We start from the raw sequence: 17,667 nt of genomic DNA on the forward strand, positions 1-17,667 counted from the left end.
GTGGCGGTGGTGGTGGTAGTCCTGCTGGGATCAGAGTCTTATGAACAGCCACACACTTGCCAAGTTGGTGCCAGCAGCTTCTTTTCCCTGTGATAAAATGAGTATCTTGTTTTCATTTCTGGGTTTATAGCAGCTGTTGGAAGCAGGCATTTGGAAGACGTCTTGGAGAAACTATCTCTTTGGCTTGCATCCTGATTGCCTCTGATGCTTCCATCCTTTCCCCAGAAATGAAGGTTGTCTTGCTGGGATCAGATCAAAGGTGTTTGTAGCCCAGCATTCCACCCCCCCCCCCACAACAGTAGCAAGTCAGATGCCTCTGGGACACTTACAAACAGGACAGGAAGGTGAATGGCATATAGCTATCCTCCCCCACCCCACCCCCCACCCTGCCGCTAGATAATGTCTCTCTACATGGAGCTGTTGATGGGGGTATCTTGTGGCAATGAGTTTCATTATGTGTTAAGAAGCTCTCGCTTCTCTGACTGTTCTTCAGCATCTGCAAGATGGGCATTTTTTGCTCTCTGCATTTTGGCTGCAATATTCAGCCAGGCTGTAGAATTTGAACTCTCAGTCTCAGCAGAATTATATTTGACGGCTCCCTTAATGGACCCCTTATCTCCCCGCTCCAAGTATGGACCTTAAAGGCTCTGTTGTAGGTATCCCCATAAATTTAAATTGCTGTGTAGTGAGTGGAATCACCGGCCCTCCAAGTTCACGGTTGTTGGCTCTGATGGGTAAAATCTCTCTGGAGTCTCAGGCAATGGGAGGGTCTTTCTCAGCCCCTGCTATCAGAGGACCTTTGACTGTAGAATCCAGGAACTTCTTCACACAAAAGAAACGTGCTGTCACTGAGCCAGAGCGCATAGGCAAGTTTATTTACTAGAAACCATGATGGATTCCATTTTTGTAGCATTTGCTTCTGAAAGGAAATGCACCAAATTTGTGACAGCTTTAGAAGAGCATTTAAGACACAGGAATTCATAAACTTTTTTAACTCTCTCAAAACTTTGAATCACCAAATTCAGGTGACTTTCAGTGCAATCCTAGGCAGAGTTACTCCAGTCTAAGCCCATTGAAGGCCATGATCTTAGACTGAAGTAACTCTTCTTAGGATTTCACTGTTTGTTGGAAGATTCAGGGCTGTGGAAAAGGAAGTAGTTCATCCCACAATGGACCTGGAACATAGACCACCCTCCAAGATAACACAGTTAGGTGTGTAATTACAGTGTTGATGAATGTGCTTGCAAGATGAAGGACTGTTCTTAACATGGTTTGGAATAGACTTGTGGCCCAGTTACTGACTGCAGAAAAGATTTGTTTCTGGCACTTGTAATAGTCTTTCCCTCCATGCTTTGTATTCTGTTCTATTGTCATCCTATCAGAGCACAGAAATAATCCATAAATAGCATTAATACAGAAGGTGGGGGGGGGAAGGGGAGAATCAACTCAGAACAGCTGAAAGAACACCATTGCCAGGAAACTGGTTGGTGCCTGTCTTCTCACACAGTCACCCTCTGAATCGTTGCTTGTGTGCTTTTTGACAGGTGAAAGGGAGGCTTTAGCCTCTGAATGAAAAAGTAATGGAGATCAAATAATCTCTTTTGAAGTGATAATTTTAAAAGGTTAGCTAATCTGCTGATGCACTAGTGCATCACTCATTCTTTTACAGATTCAGACAAATCAGCAGGGGGAAGTGAGAGTTTGGAGTCCTGACCCATTTTGTTATTGGTCATTACTTCTAGAAATTGGAAGGTTTAAGAGAGGCTGTTGTGTAATACAGGAAACATGCTCTCTCTCTCTCCCCCTCCCTCCTCCTACCCTTCCCCCACATTAGTTTCCGATACGGCCATTCCTCAAAGTATGACCTGACCATGATAATCTAGGCTGTGATTGACATCCAGGTTAGATTATTGCAATATGTTTGATGTGGGGCTGCCTTTGAAACTGGTCCAGAAAATTCAGTTCATCCAAAGACAGCGGCTAGGCTGTTGTCAGGGGTTGGATTCAGGGATCCCATCACCTCTGTGCTGAAGAAGAAGCTACCCTGGATGCCCTTCTGTTTCTTGGCACAATTCTTAGTGCTGATTCTTACCTTTTAAGGCATTAACAGTGCAATCCTAAGCAGAGTTACTCCAGTCTCAGCCCAATGGGCTTAAAGCCGTGTCTTAGAGCCATGGTGCTTGAAAGACTGCCTTCTCCCATACTGTCCAACCCACAAGTTGATGCTCCTCACAAGCCCTGCTCTCTTTGCCTTCAGAGGTATGTTGCTTGGCAACCAGAGATGGTGCTGTTTCAGTGGTAGCACCTTGCATATGGAATGCCTTCCCCTTTATACTTGTTTGGCATCTCTCCTTTCAGGAACCAAGCCAAAGCATTACTTTTTTAATGCTGTTTTTAAATAGTGTCTTAAATTCTAATGATTTTTATTATCATGTGAGTTTGTAAGCCACTATGAGCAACCTCTCTGGAGAGGCAGCTTATAATTTTTTCTGAATAACTGCCTTCAGTTTAGTGTCACCCGTAATTACTGAACTCTACCCTGGACTGGCCTTGAGACACCATTTAGACTTGTTACAAATTTCAGAGGGCTAGCCCGTTGCAGCAAAACCAATAAGGAGTATTGTGGCACTTTAAAGACTCTCAGAAAGACAGAAATTGAAGCCATAGCCACAAACAAACATGGGCATGGAGGGTGGGGTGAACAGCAAGGATAGAAGACCATGAAATGCAAGAGGTACTACCTGTGACAATTCTGTGCAATTCTCAAAAGAATGCAAGAAGTATTTTGTGCATATGATATAAGGGGGCTGTAGCTCCACTAGACTCCTCTTTGTTTGACTGGTGTTTTTCCAAGGACACCCAGATTCTTTTGAAAGCATATTGAGGTCTCTTCGATGAGATAATGGGTGCTGAGCATCTTCCAAAGGCAGCTTTTTGCCATTTCCAGTCTAACCCTCCCATGCTTAGGTGTAGGTTGTGATAAATGTGGAGCAAGGGAGAGGCCAGTCAGTCCTCTACAGGGAGCTGCTGCTGTGATCCTTGTCCACACCACAATGTGTTGGGGCTAGGCTGCAGGGTAAGAAACGGCATCCCAGACTAGACTTGAGCAGCATGTTCTCCATCCGAATTCAGGCTTGAAGGGTAACGCTGGGGCTTGAAGGGTAACGGAGAGAATGAACGACCATTTTGACTAGGCAGAAGCAGAATGCCACAGTCCCAGTGTGTGGTGCCATGCCTGGCCAATCCCCAGAGGCTTTGTTTTGCTTGCCAATGGTGCACCTCTGTTCTAGCGCATGTGCTGCAAATCACATTCTCACTGCATGCATCACTTAACACTGAGGGAAAGAACAGAGCAAAAATGATCCTGCGTCCCGCAGGGCTGCCCTTGTGAGGCCCACTGGCCCAGTACAGCTGCCTTATCTAACTAGCTCTAATTGAATAATGTTTTCCCTTAATTAACATGTAAATTAGCTGTAAACCTTCACAAGGCCCACTGAGCTGTTGATAATTGGATGTCATCTATCCAAAAGGAAAGATCTTCCAGGATCTTTATGTGGGTCAAGGGGACCAGGGAAGCGGGGCTAGAATGTGGGCCAGCATAGGGTCTCTTCCTGTTGCCCCCCCATTGCTATTTCCTTAAAATTAGCATATCTGGCTCCTAATCTGCAGATATAAAACTTGTATTATCAGTAAACTTCATTTAATTACTGTGAAATGATCAGCTGGATGCATAAATTTCCAGACCCTGCCTTCAAATCCTCTTCTTTTTGTTTACTGTGGTTTGGCAAGTTGTCTTATCACTTCAGAGGTCCTTTTGTTGCTGGAAAACTGTGAATTTGTGTTTAATTAACACCTCCTCACCTTCCTTGAGTTTCAAAGGGGACAAATTCCCGTTTGAGGAAATGCTACACTTCAGGGTATGCTTTGCTCAGCGTTCTAGAAATGGATCAAGCTGAAGACAAGTGGATTACTTTCTGGCTGTCTTGCAGTTGCTTCTTGCACCTTCGTTGTATGCTGCACTGTGATGCAAGGACTTTTCACACATTATGGAGTGCATGGGCTGGGTCTGGAGTCCCCACTCTGCACCACTTGTTATGGGCAGACATGAATTGCAGGTTCTCCTCAATTCCTGGGTGTCTGTGGAGGATTATTGCATTTACTTATTTATATACCCTGCTGTTCAGTGGTTAACTGTAACAGATCCAGGCCTGCTGTCCTTCAGAAAACATTTAAAAAACAGCACTTGTTTGGATTGGTCTCACTTCAGAGTTGGTGTGGTATAGTGCTTGGTATACTGGACTAGTGTTGGGGAGACCTTGGATCAGCCATGAAGAACACTATTTTACAATGTGGTTGTCAGGATAAAATGGAGGAGGAGGAGACTGTGCAAGCCATACCCTCTTTGGAGGAAAGGTAGGAGAAAAATACTGAGAGCTCTCAGTGGAACACAGAGGTTCTTTGTAAGACAAAGAACAGAAGTAAAGACCAACTTGGCACTTACATTAGTGAATGAATTTTAGGTGGTCACTGTATAGTCAATACAGGTTAAGTTGGGCAGCCTTGCTTTGTGGTGGGAGGGCACATTATCCCTTCCCTCCAATAAACAAAGCCCAGTTTTTACCAGGAAGAAGGTAATCTTCATGTTCTCTGGATGGCTGGACTCCGTAGCATTGTTTCCAACCACACTGTCCCTCCGACAAAATGGCATATCCATTTGTGGAAGAGGAGGTGGCCATTTCTCCCAATTTTCATCTTCCTTTGCATGACTCCACTATACCCCCTATGTAGTTTCTGGAGGTCCTCAAACACCACAAAGCCTAAATAGGAAATTTCATTCATGTTTAAATCTTAAAATTGGCCTCCAGCCAATCAATCAGCTGCACTTTTGATCACAATAGCTCTCTTCACAACTTACAGTCCTCTGTACAGTGTACACTCAATTTTCCTTTATACGTGTGTTGATTAATTCTCATGTTACATTCAATGCATGCACAGCTGAACATGTGATTGAAACCTCACATTCATCGTGGAACTAGGCCCTGGTTTCATTTGTAAAGTGAATGCATGTTGGCTCTTCCTTACAAATAGATGTACACATGTGCCTGCAGAATGTAACATGTGACCAGGATTAGACTCTAATAGCTAAATAGACCAGCAAAGTAAGGATGCCAGGTCCCCCTACTCTCCCAGCGGAAAATGGGAGGCCCTGGTGCTTACCTTGTCAGCGTTTCCTGCTGTTCCTTGTGGGCGCACATGCTCCCAGAGCAGTGCGACAACTTCACCTCTGGGAAGTGACATCATTGCACAGGCATGGGAGCATATGCACACTTCTCAGTGGGCCAGTTTAGACCCCAAATGTGCCAACATTGGCCTACTGAGGAGTGCCCTCAAGGGTGGTGTGATGATGTCGCTCCTGGAGGTGACGTCACGCTGCCCTGGGAGCGTTTTTGGGAGGCCCGTTCCCCCAAATTTTCCTCCCCTGCTGGCCAGGTGAGCAGAGGCGAAGGGTGGAGGGTGGGAGCAGGGGATCCCCTGCCCCCCAGCGGGGGAATGGCATCCCTACGGCAGCACCATCCTAAGCACCTTTCTAAGTCCATTGAAATAAATGGGCTTAGAATGGTGTAACTCTGTTTAGGATTGTGCCACAAAGCTTTTGGCCCTGAACTCAGGTTTTGTCCAAGGAGTTGATTCTCTGATAAGCAGCAGAGGGATGGTGCAGACTTCCATCCCTTCTTCCTTTCCTCCCGTGTGCTGTTGAATTCCCTTGCAATTCTGGCTATTGTTTTAGCTGCAGACTCATTATCAACCCTTTCCCATCTCGATGCTTGATCCTAGGCCAAAGGCTTATGGAAAAATATGTAAAGAATTTCGGCACAGCCCTTGGAACACTTTTTTATTAAATTCTTTCGGTCATGCAGACTAAATTAAAGGGGAACTATGCACACCAGAACAGTATAAATATTAATTCAGACTTTGCCTGGCCAGACTCCTGAGGGAACCTTTTCATGTGCAAGAAATCCTTTGTACTTATCTTAACAATTGAAGTCACAATTTGCTGTTTGTTATGCTGTATTATTTTATTGTATTGTTTGGCTTTTTAAAGAAAATGCCCTTAAAAGGGCAGAGCAGTCAGTTTTCAAATATTAAAATCCTGGGCTTTGCCTATGGCAGATGGAGACCCCTGATCAGGAGCTGAATTCCTCATAGGAATTTGGGAGAGGAGTGGCAGCCCAAGAACATATGCCACTGTTGCCAGTACTAGCCACAAACACGGCCTTCTGTCCTTCCTCTGGCCATGGATATTGCTCACCCACCTCTCTAGCTTTACTTCTGGGGTTGCTGACTGCAGAGGGGTCGCGTAGCGCCCCAAGGCCGTGCTTGACTCAGAAACGGCTAATTGTGGACCCCTGAACTCTGGCTTTGAATGCAAGAAAATTAGCTTTTTGGATTTTGAGCAGATAAGAAAACTTAGCAGCACCTTTAAAAAAGTCTGGTGCAGCTCCCTTCCTGGGGTGGCGTCACACACACAGAGGACTGTACATTTGAATGCTCCTGTCCACGCAAACATACCCCTTGCTTTCGAGGGAAAACTTGTGTGATAGAGTTCGAATTTAGGATGAAGTTTAACATGCTAGTTTCCTGTTGCTATTTTTACAAGTCAGTAGTGCCGCCCCCCCCCCCCCCCCGCATCATGTTACTGTGCTGGCAGGGTTGGAGCAAGGAAGCGTTGTGGTTAGAGTGTGGAAGATCCAGGTTGAACCCTCCACCCTGCCAAGAAGCTCCCTGGGTGGCCCTGGGCCAGTCATTCTGTCTCAGCCTATCTTATCTCCCAGGGTTGTTGTGAGGGCAGAATGAAGGAGGGAAGAACCACGTACCTCCCTGAATGCCTTGTGGGAAGGGTGGGATAAAAATGTGACTGATAGATATATGTGTGTCCTGAAGATACTCGCATTCATATGCAAATGTATCCTGTGCAGTGCCTGCATTTGATTCCTGTTATGATTTCCCTCCTTCTGGTATGGTGAAGAGGAAAGCTCTTCCAACTGGGTAAATTATCATTACGTTTAAAACCTGCTTGTTGTTACATACTGCTTACTGATTATTGGGCTGTATACTCTTCCTGCCTCTTCCCACAAGATGGGAGTGAGCAGCAATGTCAGGGGTAGTACTTAGCGACAGCGGCTATTTAAAGGCAGGGAAACCACCAGATGTAATTTGGGAGGGAAGAGAAAACAGTCATAATTGTTAGTTAATAGGAAGTTAGTGTGGCTTGTGGGTCGAACTCTTGCAGAAGTGAAAACATCAGAACATGGTTGTCAAACTGCAGAGTGGAAATAGAACACTTCAATAGAAAAACACAGCCCCCAAACAGCCATAGGTGATATGCAGATGCTGGACTTCCATGGGACTTGGTGTCAGTTTAACTAGACTGCCATGATCTGTGGTACATACACCCCACCTCTTTTTCCTTTCCCTCCTCTTGCCGTGTTCTCTGTGCAACCATGTTTTACAATGTTTCTTTAGTAGCGCTTCAGAAAATTGGCTCTTGACTGGACACTATAAATGGGCAAAAAAAAAACTTAGCTATTGCTTGTGTTCTGTTTCAACATTTCTTCAACTCTGTATTGGATTCTTACTAATGCTGTCTCTTTGTAAAATTATGTTTATTTACCCTATGGCATTGTTTATGGAAATGTCCTTGAAACTGATTGTACTAATCTCACACTGTGTAATCTGCTTTGAGTCTTAGTGAGAAAGGTGGACTAGAAATAAATAAATAAATATATTATAAATTTTTATCCTGCCCTTCTTCCTAAGGAGCTCATTCTTTTCTTACAACAACCTTGTGGGAGAGGTTGAAAAGTAAGGGAGAGATCAGCTCAAAATCACCCACGAGCTTTGCGTCTCAGTAAAGATTTGAACTTGAGTGTCTTTGGTCCTGATCCAGCACTCTAACCACTGGAGAAGGGATGCCTCAGTCTTGAATGCTGGGTTGGCAGCCATTCAATATCATTTCTAATTCCAGCCAACCCAACTGCAAGCTCTGCAAGGCTCGTTTGTGCCCAGGATAACTTCAGCATTGTGTTAGGTGAGTGGGAAAACACTACAGATGCGTCTGCAGGAAGCTGCCTTATACCGAATCATTGGTTTATCATGGTCAGTAATGTTTACTCAGACTAGTTGCAGCTCTCCAGGTCTCAAGCAGAGATCTTCTAGGCCACTTGCTTCCTGATCCTTTCTACAGGAGATGCTGGAGACTGAACCTAAGACACTCTGCACGGCAAGCAGATAGACTGCCACTGAGCTGTGGCCCTTATTTTGCTTCTTAAGACTATGTTTTTTCTTGGAGCTGGTTTGGTTTAGTCAGCTGACTAAATCAAATCTAGCTCAAATAAGTCACTTTATGGTTAACTGACCTAGTAATCAGTTGTAGACAAATCAATTTATATACCGAAATATGGGTCAATGAATCCATGTACCAACTGGATTGTGAGATGCTATAGTAATGGGCTCCAAACAAGTCTCTGGGCATGAACTTTGCTAGGTCCCTCCTTTGCCCTCCCATCATGCCAAGGTTAATATTGGAAATCTTCAAGTAACTCCAGTGAGTCGTGTGATCTAAGTGCAGGTATCTGAACAACCTGTGGTTTGTTCCCTTCTTAGGAAGTGGGGTTCTTAACTGCAATTTAATCTATTAAGAACCATTGTTGCAGGAAAGTTGCCTGTTCAGATATTTACTTGTCCCCTGCTTTTCTCTCCCTGGTGGGAATTCAAAGCATCATGTATTTTCCCCCTCCTCTGTTTCATCATCACAACACCCCTGTGAAGTTGGTTAGGCTGAATGAAAGTGACTGGCCCAAAGTCACCCCCTGAATTTCTGTGGCTGGGTGGGGATTTGAACCTGGGTCTCCTAAATCCTGTTTTAACATTTTGACTATGCCTCACTAACCGCAGTTAACAAAAATTGCTACAAGAAATCTTGGTTAGAGGGAAAGGGGAAAAGAAGGGACTATCTGAGCCCCAGATTTAACTTGTTACGTGCCCATCAGGAAGAAAATGGGTTTTGTTCATGGTATCTGAAAATAGTTCTTAAGTCCTAGGAGATGTTTACCAGCCTGTTTTGGATGCAGAGGTCCTAAAAGAGTGGCTTGGCCAGGAGTTTGAGTCTTCAGCAGTGTAGTTGTTTGCTGCCGCATATGTTTCTTGCTGTTGCTTTCTGCTCAGTCTTTCTCTGTAGAAGAATCATCACTTTTTCAAAAGCTGCTTCCCAAGAAGGCAGTCGACCCTGGACAGTGTCCAGAGAATTCTCATCAGACTGACAAGAGAGCAGGACAGTTCATCTTGGATTATTCAGCAATGTGCTAAATCTTTTTTTTTTTTAACTTCTAGTGTAAACAAGTTTGTGTCTTGCTGTAATTAAAAGAAAAACAAGAATGATTTGCAGCAGTTGGAGAGAACCAAAGTCAAACCCACTGGCCTCTTACTAAATGTTGCTCCTCTAATGCAAACATTAGCTAAAAATGTTTATATTACCGGGTACAAGAGAGGTCAGATGTCATAAGCATGACTCCAAGGTTGCATAAACCACAGAATCCCAAAAATTTGAGGGAATGCTTTTTAAAGTTTAACGTATCTTTAAAAAATATTTGGAATGCACTCAGAGGCACAGATATTGCAGAAATGGATGAAACTGCCTAAATCCCTAGATATGCAATAAGTCCTGTACTTGATATGCATTTCTACAATATCTAGTCCCTGGTATTTGAGCCTTTAAAAAAAAGAAATGGGAGTTTTTAAATTCCAAAGCTTCCAAAGCCTTGTAGTAGATGTAAAGGGTGCTTTTCGTTCTATATAAAGCCTTTCATTGGCACAGTTGGCACCCCTCCCCCCAAAATCAGGCTGAAGAACAACATCCCACAGGACTAATGCACAGGACAAACCCCCCCCCCCTCGGTAAAAACAATGTTCCTGACCACGGAGGCCGTTCTGATCTTGTTCAGAGTTATGGACCATTTGGTTTACTTAGTACAAACAAATTAAAATTTTGAAACAAACTGCAGCCCTCTTTGGCACAATTTTACCTGTGCCAGGTATTGCTGCAAGTTCCATTACGTTTTTCCCCCCCTGCCATTCCTCCAGCAGAGCTTGGGATTCTGACACTGGCATTTTATCCTCACAAGGAAAGCAGAGTTGGATTTGGACCTAGGTCTTCCTGATCTTAGGCCGTCGTCACACGGGCTTTTATTTAGCGCTAAAATGGCGCTATTTCCCGGCAAACACCCACCTTATTCCAACACTGTAGCGATTTTCTCTCTTCTGCTTTGTGCTTGATAGTCGCGCTATTTTGTGCCTCAGTGTGAATGCCTCACATCGACGTATTTCGCCTCGCAACGCCCTATGCCCTCCCTTCAATCCCAGAATCCATTTCTTCCTGCGACTCCCCTTTTTTTTATTTTATTATGTCCTTATAACGCCATAATGACATAACACAATGCAAACTTTCTGCTGAAGTAAAAATGACTCAATCGCCATGGCAGAGTCTTCAGCGATGGGGATCACGTCAGACAGGGAGTTTTCTGCGGGCAAAGGGCTATTTATACAATTTCAAAGTTGGAATAACAAAAGGGTCGTAATATTTTGCTCTAACGGAATGTTTATATGCTGTTATTCCGTTATAGCGGAATTAAACGCCAGAATAATAAAAAAAGGGGGGGAGGAGCTGCTTCTGCGTGGTTAGAGAGAACAGAACAGAGTGCTTTGGTGTGGACAGCTGGTGGCGCGAAGAGCCGTTAGGTGACCCAAAGAAATGTTACTGTGCCGATAACAGGTAGGACGCTATATGCTGTAAATTTAACGGAAGAGATGCCCGTGTGACGACGGCCCTAGTTTAACATTCTAACCATTATGGCAATACTGGCGCTGGTTGTGGTGAACAAAGTCAGGTAACAAAGTCAGGTAACTCATTCATCACTATTTCAACCGGATAGCAGACACAAGCACCAATAAGGATAAATACCACCAGTGCTTACAGGCAATGAATTAATTCTGCAACGTAAGTCTGAGCAAAAAGTAAACTGAGTCGTGGATTGTGGCAGCAGCAGTTGTTGCTGTGTCATGATGTGGGTAATATTTTACTATGCCCACTACAAAAACATCCAGGAGTTGGTGACAACGTGGTGAAACAACTGGCATCCAATAAATACACAGAATTTGGTACGTGGGACACGGATCTTGCAGTGGAGTTTTCTGCTGCTGCGCTTGCTCATTCTTCTACTCTTTGATGTCAGAAATCTACTCTTGGAGCCAGATGAGATGGCCATGACCTTGAAGTGGTGGAATGGACAAAACCATTCAGTATCTATGTGAGGGGGTCACACTTTTGAGTGCTTCTTCCCTCCCCCCATGCAAGGAGAACATGTTGGAGCAGGATGGGCGAATGCCTCTTCAAGAGCTTTAGTTAGCTTGCACCTGCTCTCTGAATGGATATAGTCTCTTATAGCACCCCAGGACTGGAACACCCCATTCTGCTGCAGGTAAGATCAAGTCCTTTTGCTGACGTTTCAAGGCTGGTTTTACTAAACTTCTTGTGTCTTCTTTCCAGTTGTTAAAAGGCATGGCTCTCTCTCGCCGGAAAAATCTGGAGAAGCCAGAAGATGAGGATGAGGAAGAAAGTGGTGATTGTGATGATGAGGATGATTGTGGTGGGAGCAGTTCTGGAAACGGCGGGCTGAAAGTGAAGAATCAGCTGAGGTTCCTAGCAGGTAACTGGGGTAGTCAGAGATTGCTAAGGCTTCCTTCCAGACAGATGGAGCTTCCATCGCTTATAGAAGTGAATACATATCTGCTGTTTACCTCCATCAAAGTTACCTCTGTGTTGTTCCTTTTGGTCTCTCTCTCCTATGCCCCCAGTATTTTCAGAAACAGCTGGATTGGCAAAACTGCCACAAGTGTGCTCAACTGGAACAGTGCTCTACAAAGACATGTGATGAACATAGTTATATGGGCACTTTCTGTTGGCCAGCTTGGGTTGTAGACTCATGTGCATTTTTGGCCCTCCATAGAAGTTCCTGTATATGACAAATAGGCAGGGTTATTACTTCTCCTGTAGCGGGCCCTGGAGAAGCCAGACTCTTGCTATAGTACAACCAGACCATTTATTTAGGATACAATGGAGGGTTTACCACACTATCCTTGCTATCGAGCCACATGGTTCTGATTATAAGTTACTGACTTCAGAAAGGGGTAGTTGAGCTTGTGGTCATGATAGCCCCTTGGCTATCCTACACAGCAATTTCAAGAGTTCAGATGGATGTGGCAAACAATAACACTAGGCATCATCTCCCTATGAACTCTGATTTTTAAAAAAATTCTTTGCAGCCTCCAGGGGCCCATCGCTCCTCAAAGATATTATGGTCTGTGCTTTAGGAAGTAGGTGCTTAGAAGGGCCAGTGTTGGGGGCGGGGTAATTAGCCTCCAAAGGTGTCTTCTAAGCTTGCCTCTCCCCCCAATCCTTTAAGTTGCAAGGAAGAATGTCCTTTTGCACCATTAAAGGATTATCGGCTTTGGCTCACTCAACAATTTTACTCATAAGATATATGAGTAAAAGTGCACGCACACACTATGAAATTATTTGCTTACGGTATCCACTTACTGTTTATCATTAAAGGCTAGACTAACTTTAAGTGGTGTTCAGATACACAGTTCTGCTACAACAGACTAAATCTGTCCATAATAAAGTTCTTGCTTGTTATGGCCATATCCAAGAGTTGATGTAGGGTGGCAGTTACAATGTCAGCCTAGGATAGAGTTCAGAACCCCGATTTCAGCACACTGAGTTACCTGGGGCTAGTTGCTTTCTCAGCCTAGCCTACCTCATGGGGTGGTTGTGAGAATAAAATTAGGGGTGGGCTAGGAAGAAAAAGTCATGTGTACCTTCCTATTCTCCTTGGAGAAAGAGTGGGATAAAAATATAATAGTTTCAGAAATATTAACAGTCCGTTAAATGACAAATGGGCAGCAACTCTTGATTGCAGGCTTACCACACAATCCCTGTAATGCCGAACTTAACTGGCTTCCAGCAATACGGTGAACTGGTACTGATAAACATCCCAATGGTGCAGTATTCTCCACCCGACTGCTGTACACATCCTGCGTGGCTTGTCCTGAAAGCCTGGGAAACTGAACTTCCTTTCAAGAACCATCCGTTTCTCTTGTCCGAGACCAGACTACTGAGCCTGGATAGAATCAGCCCTGCAGCTTTCAAGTTTAAAGAGGAAAACGTGGTCTCTTAAAATGAGGCCAGATGCTTATATAAACTCTCCGCCCTTGATCTCGGACAATTACCTAGCATTTTAATAGAGTGGAAACTGAAGTATTTAGCTGCTGCCTGTCAGGCTTACCGTATATAAAAAAATGTATATTTTATGAAAAGAGTAAATAAAGACAGAGATAGTAGAATGTTTGAGAAGAGAGCAGTGGCAGTGACCCTTTCAAGTAATCCTATCCAAATTTGATGAACGTTGGGCATTGTAAGCCATGTGTAGTTCATATGCAGAGAAAGGAATTTTTTCCCTGTATGCTCATGGAGTATCTAGACAATCCTAGGGGTCAAGCTACACATTATGTGAGAGATCTGTTATTGGCTCGCTCCATGTTTTCTTTTTTTAATTAAATACATCTATAGGGAAGTGGAATACAATTTGATCATAGCAGAGGCAGTGCAAGGGGAAAGTGTTCTTAACTCCATAATGTTTTCCTGTTCAAAATCTCGTTCTCTTTCTTTTGATGGGGGGGATTTGCTCCATGGAGAAATGGAATATACCTATGTTCCCCCACCACCACCATGAGAGAGCTAAGAGCAGCCTGAGTCAGTTTTGTTCAGAAAATAAGGATTTTAACACCCCCTTTCCCCAATGCTAATGCTGCAATCAAGTGAACAAAGTGACAGCCTTCCTCCAGTTTCATTTTTTTTTAAACCAGGAGGACCTAACCCATGCCTGTCTGTCTGCTCTCTTGGTCCATCCAACACACACAAAATATATTTAAAATATATAACCCCATTCCCAAATAAAAATTTATCTGAAGAACTGTCTTTTCTTGGCCTATAGTTCCCAGTGCTCGAGATAATATTTTGGTTGCCACCTCTGTTGTCTCCCCCCACTTAAGCATCTGTTAGAACCTATTCCATTTCTCTAGTAGCTCTTCCTATCTTTTGGAAAAGGGCTTACGGAGGAGATAACAGGGGGTGCCCCATACTGAAAATTTTTAGGAAACCATTTTATTTTCTAGCACTTTTAATGGTGTTTTACTTGGGGAGGTAAATAGAGTGTTATTGTGTATTGTGTATCTTTTTAATTCTTGGAATAGTAACCCACCTTGAACTGCAAGGGAAAGGTGGGATATGAATATTTTAATTGAACAAATTAAATAAAATAAGGTTCTTGAGGAAACACAGTATTAGGATTGTGTCAGGAGTTTCATCATTGCCTAAGTAGGAAATAGGCAATATTGAACTTCTTTTTCTAGAAAGCAGGTTTTGCATGTTTTGGTATGGCTTTAAAAAAAACCCTGCAAAAACCTTATTGACCAGAAGTGACAAAAGAAATTTATGTGCACTCTATGGGAAGTGATGCATCTCTCAAATAGTTTTCAACTCTCTTTAAAAATTTTTGCTCATCGCCAGTCTTTTAGTCTTTCACATTGGTTTGTCCCTCTTCAGACCTGTCCCAGGTTAAGCCATGTAAACACTGTTTCCAGTAGCACTTGAGTAGATAAATTCACTCTAGATGTCTGGTCAACATTATGTTAGAAGGAGGATCACTTTGCAGCTTAGGCTTTGGCCCACAACCTCTTCACATAATCATCTGCCAGACAGCCTTCTCATTTCAATGTTTGGAGAGCAAACTTAGCATGTGCAATCAGGGAAACATTTGTTAAGCGTTGCTTTGTTTCCTGGTGGGGTTTTTTAAATGTTGAAAAACAGCAGAGTCTGCAGCCTGTGCGTATAGAAATAACTTAAAATAGAACATGCATACATACCCATGTGCTTATTATGTCTCACAGACTGCAAATTGTGTCTACAGGATAAAATTATAGTATTTCCCCAACGTTGCAAGAAATGACGCAGCATACAGAGGAATGGGAAACCTGTGTTCATAGATTTGATGGCTAAATGAAGCTTTCATGTTCTGACTCAGTACAGCCCTGAACATCCTCCTTGTGGGTTTCCCAAAAACATTGGGTTGGCCACTGCGAAATGGGATGCTGGCCTGGGTGGGCCCTTGGTCTGAGCTTGCAACTGTGCTCCTTAATTGCATTGACCATTGTGAAATCAAACTTTTCTTTGCTCACATGTGCTGAATAAACGCATCTGTATCTGTTTGATTTCAGCAGTGCTGCCCACTAAATAGCTGGGTTGTTGGAGCTCTCCAATATAGATGTAAATTTTCACAAAGCAGGCAAACAATGGAAGGTAGCAGGTACAGTTGCAGCTTGACAAGGGCGTGCTGTTAGAGGCCCTCCACGTAGGAGCTGAAGCAGGCAAGACTCCTTCTCTCCTCATTCCTCATTCACAGTTCAAGCATTCTGGAGCACCGTTGGGTGTGCTTGACTTGGCATGCCGTGTTGAAGGTCAGCTGGAGAGAAAGAGCATTAGCTGCTCCCTAACAACGTGACAACGAGGGTGATGCAGAGGTGATGCAGAGTTGGCTGAGTCCTACCATAGAAGTCCCACCACCCTTAGTTTGCCTCACTGTAGAACCATCCATAAGCATGTGACCTGCTTCCACCAGGTATGTGTGCTGAGAATGTATGAACCTTTCTGGCATTGGTATGCCAGCGAATGTCCAAGGAGCTCAGTGATGTGTAGTGGCTAGACTAGGATATAGGAGCCCCAGGCTCGAATCTCCATTCTGTCCTAGACAATTGCCTTGATGGCTGTGGGCCAGTTTCACACTCTCAGCATATCCTACCGCACAGGGTTGTTGTGGTGAGGATGAAATGGAGGAGAAGAGAACGACATAAGCCACTTCGGGTCCCATTGGGGAGAAAGAGGTATAAAAGAAGACAATAAATACTGGGGGATTTATACCCTGCTTTCCCCCCCAGTGAGGGTCCTGAACAGCTTACAACATTATTCTCCTCTCTCCCATTTTCCCCCCACAACAATCTGTGAGATGGGTTAAGCTTCCAGAGCAGAGTGGAGATTCCGACCTGGGTTGCCCAGACCATAGTTCAGTTCTACACACATGTAAGATGCATCAGCAGAAACACAACGACAGCTTCAAAAAAAAGTTGCCTTACGTACCCAGAGGAAAAAGTTGGAGGAGAGCCAAGGAAAATTCGATTCTGCATCTCATGCCTTTTTTCTTGTGTGTAACTCTGGAAATAGAGAGTTGCAGAATGAAATCTGAATCGCCGTAAATTGGCCATGCGGAAAAGACCCAAGCTGGAACAAGCGTCTTCCTTGAAGATCAACCTCCCCACTTTAGAAATGGTGCTGTGGGTGCCATCATAGGGAGCTGGATTTCAGATCGGTGGCTTCAGAACAAACAGACTTTCTGCATTTTCTCCCTACTGGCTCTTTTAGAGTTAGCCAAGAGTATTTGTTTTGGAATTTGAATGAAATAATAATAGAAAACGCATGGTGGGGAACAATTCCCAATGCTTAATGAGTTTATCTGAACAATCCTTGTGCCAGATAAAGTGTCTCACCGTTTTCTGAAATTATTGTTAATTAATGCTTATTTTAGAAATCAAGAAATCTTTGTCAGTGTGCAGTTTTATGGAGGAAGAGTCACTTCTGTCCCAATTTCCTAGTCCCTAATTGCAGTTGGAATGGCAAATTCCTTCACTGCTTTTGGGGAGATACATATTTTAAATTGACTAATATGAAGGCCGAACAATGTGTGCAGTCAACAAAACCTGGATCTGCTTCTTGATGAGCTTTGAAACCAACCTAAATTTGATTTGTGGGTAACGAGGGGCCAAAATATGATGGGAGTTTTCTCTTTGTCTGCTGAAGGAAGCCTGCAGTTCGCTACAGATATCCTGTCCTTTGCACGTCATTCTGGAGCTGCTTGTAAAGTTTGGTCTTGGTCCATTGGCCAGACCTTATTGTTTACCCTGCTTGAGTTTATTTGATTTTTAAATACTTATATCCCACATGTAAATTCAACCCAAATGTTTCCAGGATAGTTTGGAATCAACAACCACTGAAAAATAGTCTAAGAGAAAGGGGTTGGTCCCAAGAGCCGTCAGCCTGGAGCATGGGGAGGCAGCTGGCTGCCCATGGCCCTACCCCCCCCCCCAAAGGGGGAGAAGGAAGACAAAGAACAGTCTCCTACTACCACTTACACCTACATCCTCTGGGGCTCAAGCAGCTTGCCTGGCAGCAGCCCACATTCACATAAACACATGAAGCTGCCTTATACTGAATCAGACCCTTGCTCCATCAAAGTTAATATTGCCTACTCAGACTGGCAGCAGCTCTCTAGGATCTCAGGTAAGGATCTTTCTAGACTTTCAGATCCTCAACTACCTGATCCTTGCAACTGGGGATAGAACCTGGGGCTGGGACCTTCTGCATGCAAAGCAGATAGTCTATTGCAGAACCATGGCACTCCTCCACTCTTGGGCTTGGGCAGTTAGCTCTAGCGTTGCCATTCC

At 44.0% G+C, this 17,667-nt stretch overlaps 1 protein-coding gene across 1 annotated transcript in view; it reads left to right on the top strand.

Annotated features, from left to right (window-relative positions):
- Positions 1 to 17,667, top strand: part of GPC3 (glypican 3) — a 313,638-nt gene that overhangs the window by 274,095 nt on the left and 21,876 nt on the right. The window contains exon 7 of the mRNA XM_054995835.1: positions 11,603 to 11,762. Coding sequence (XP_054851810.1) covers positions 11,603 to 11,762 — 160 coding nt within the window. The remainder of the gene's footprint in view (positions 1 to 11,602; positions 11,763 to 17,667) is intronic.

This window comes from Eublepharis macularius, chromosome 13 (genome assembly GCF_028583425.1).
Source record: "Eublepharis macularius isolate TG4126 chromosome 13, MPM_Emac_v1.0, whole genome shotgun sequence".
Lineage (NCBI taxonomy): Eukaryota > Metazoa > Chordata > Lepidosauria > Squamata > Eublepharidae > Eublepharis > Eublepharis macularius.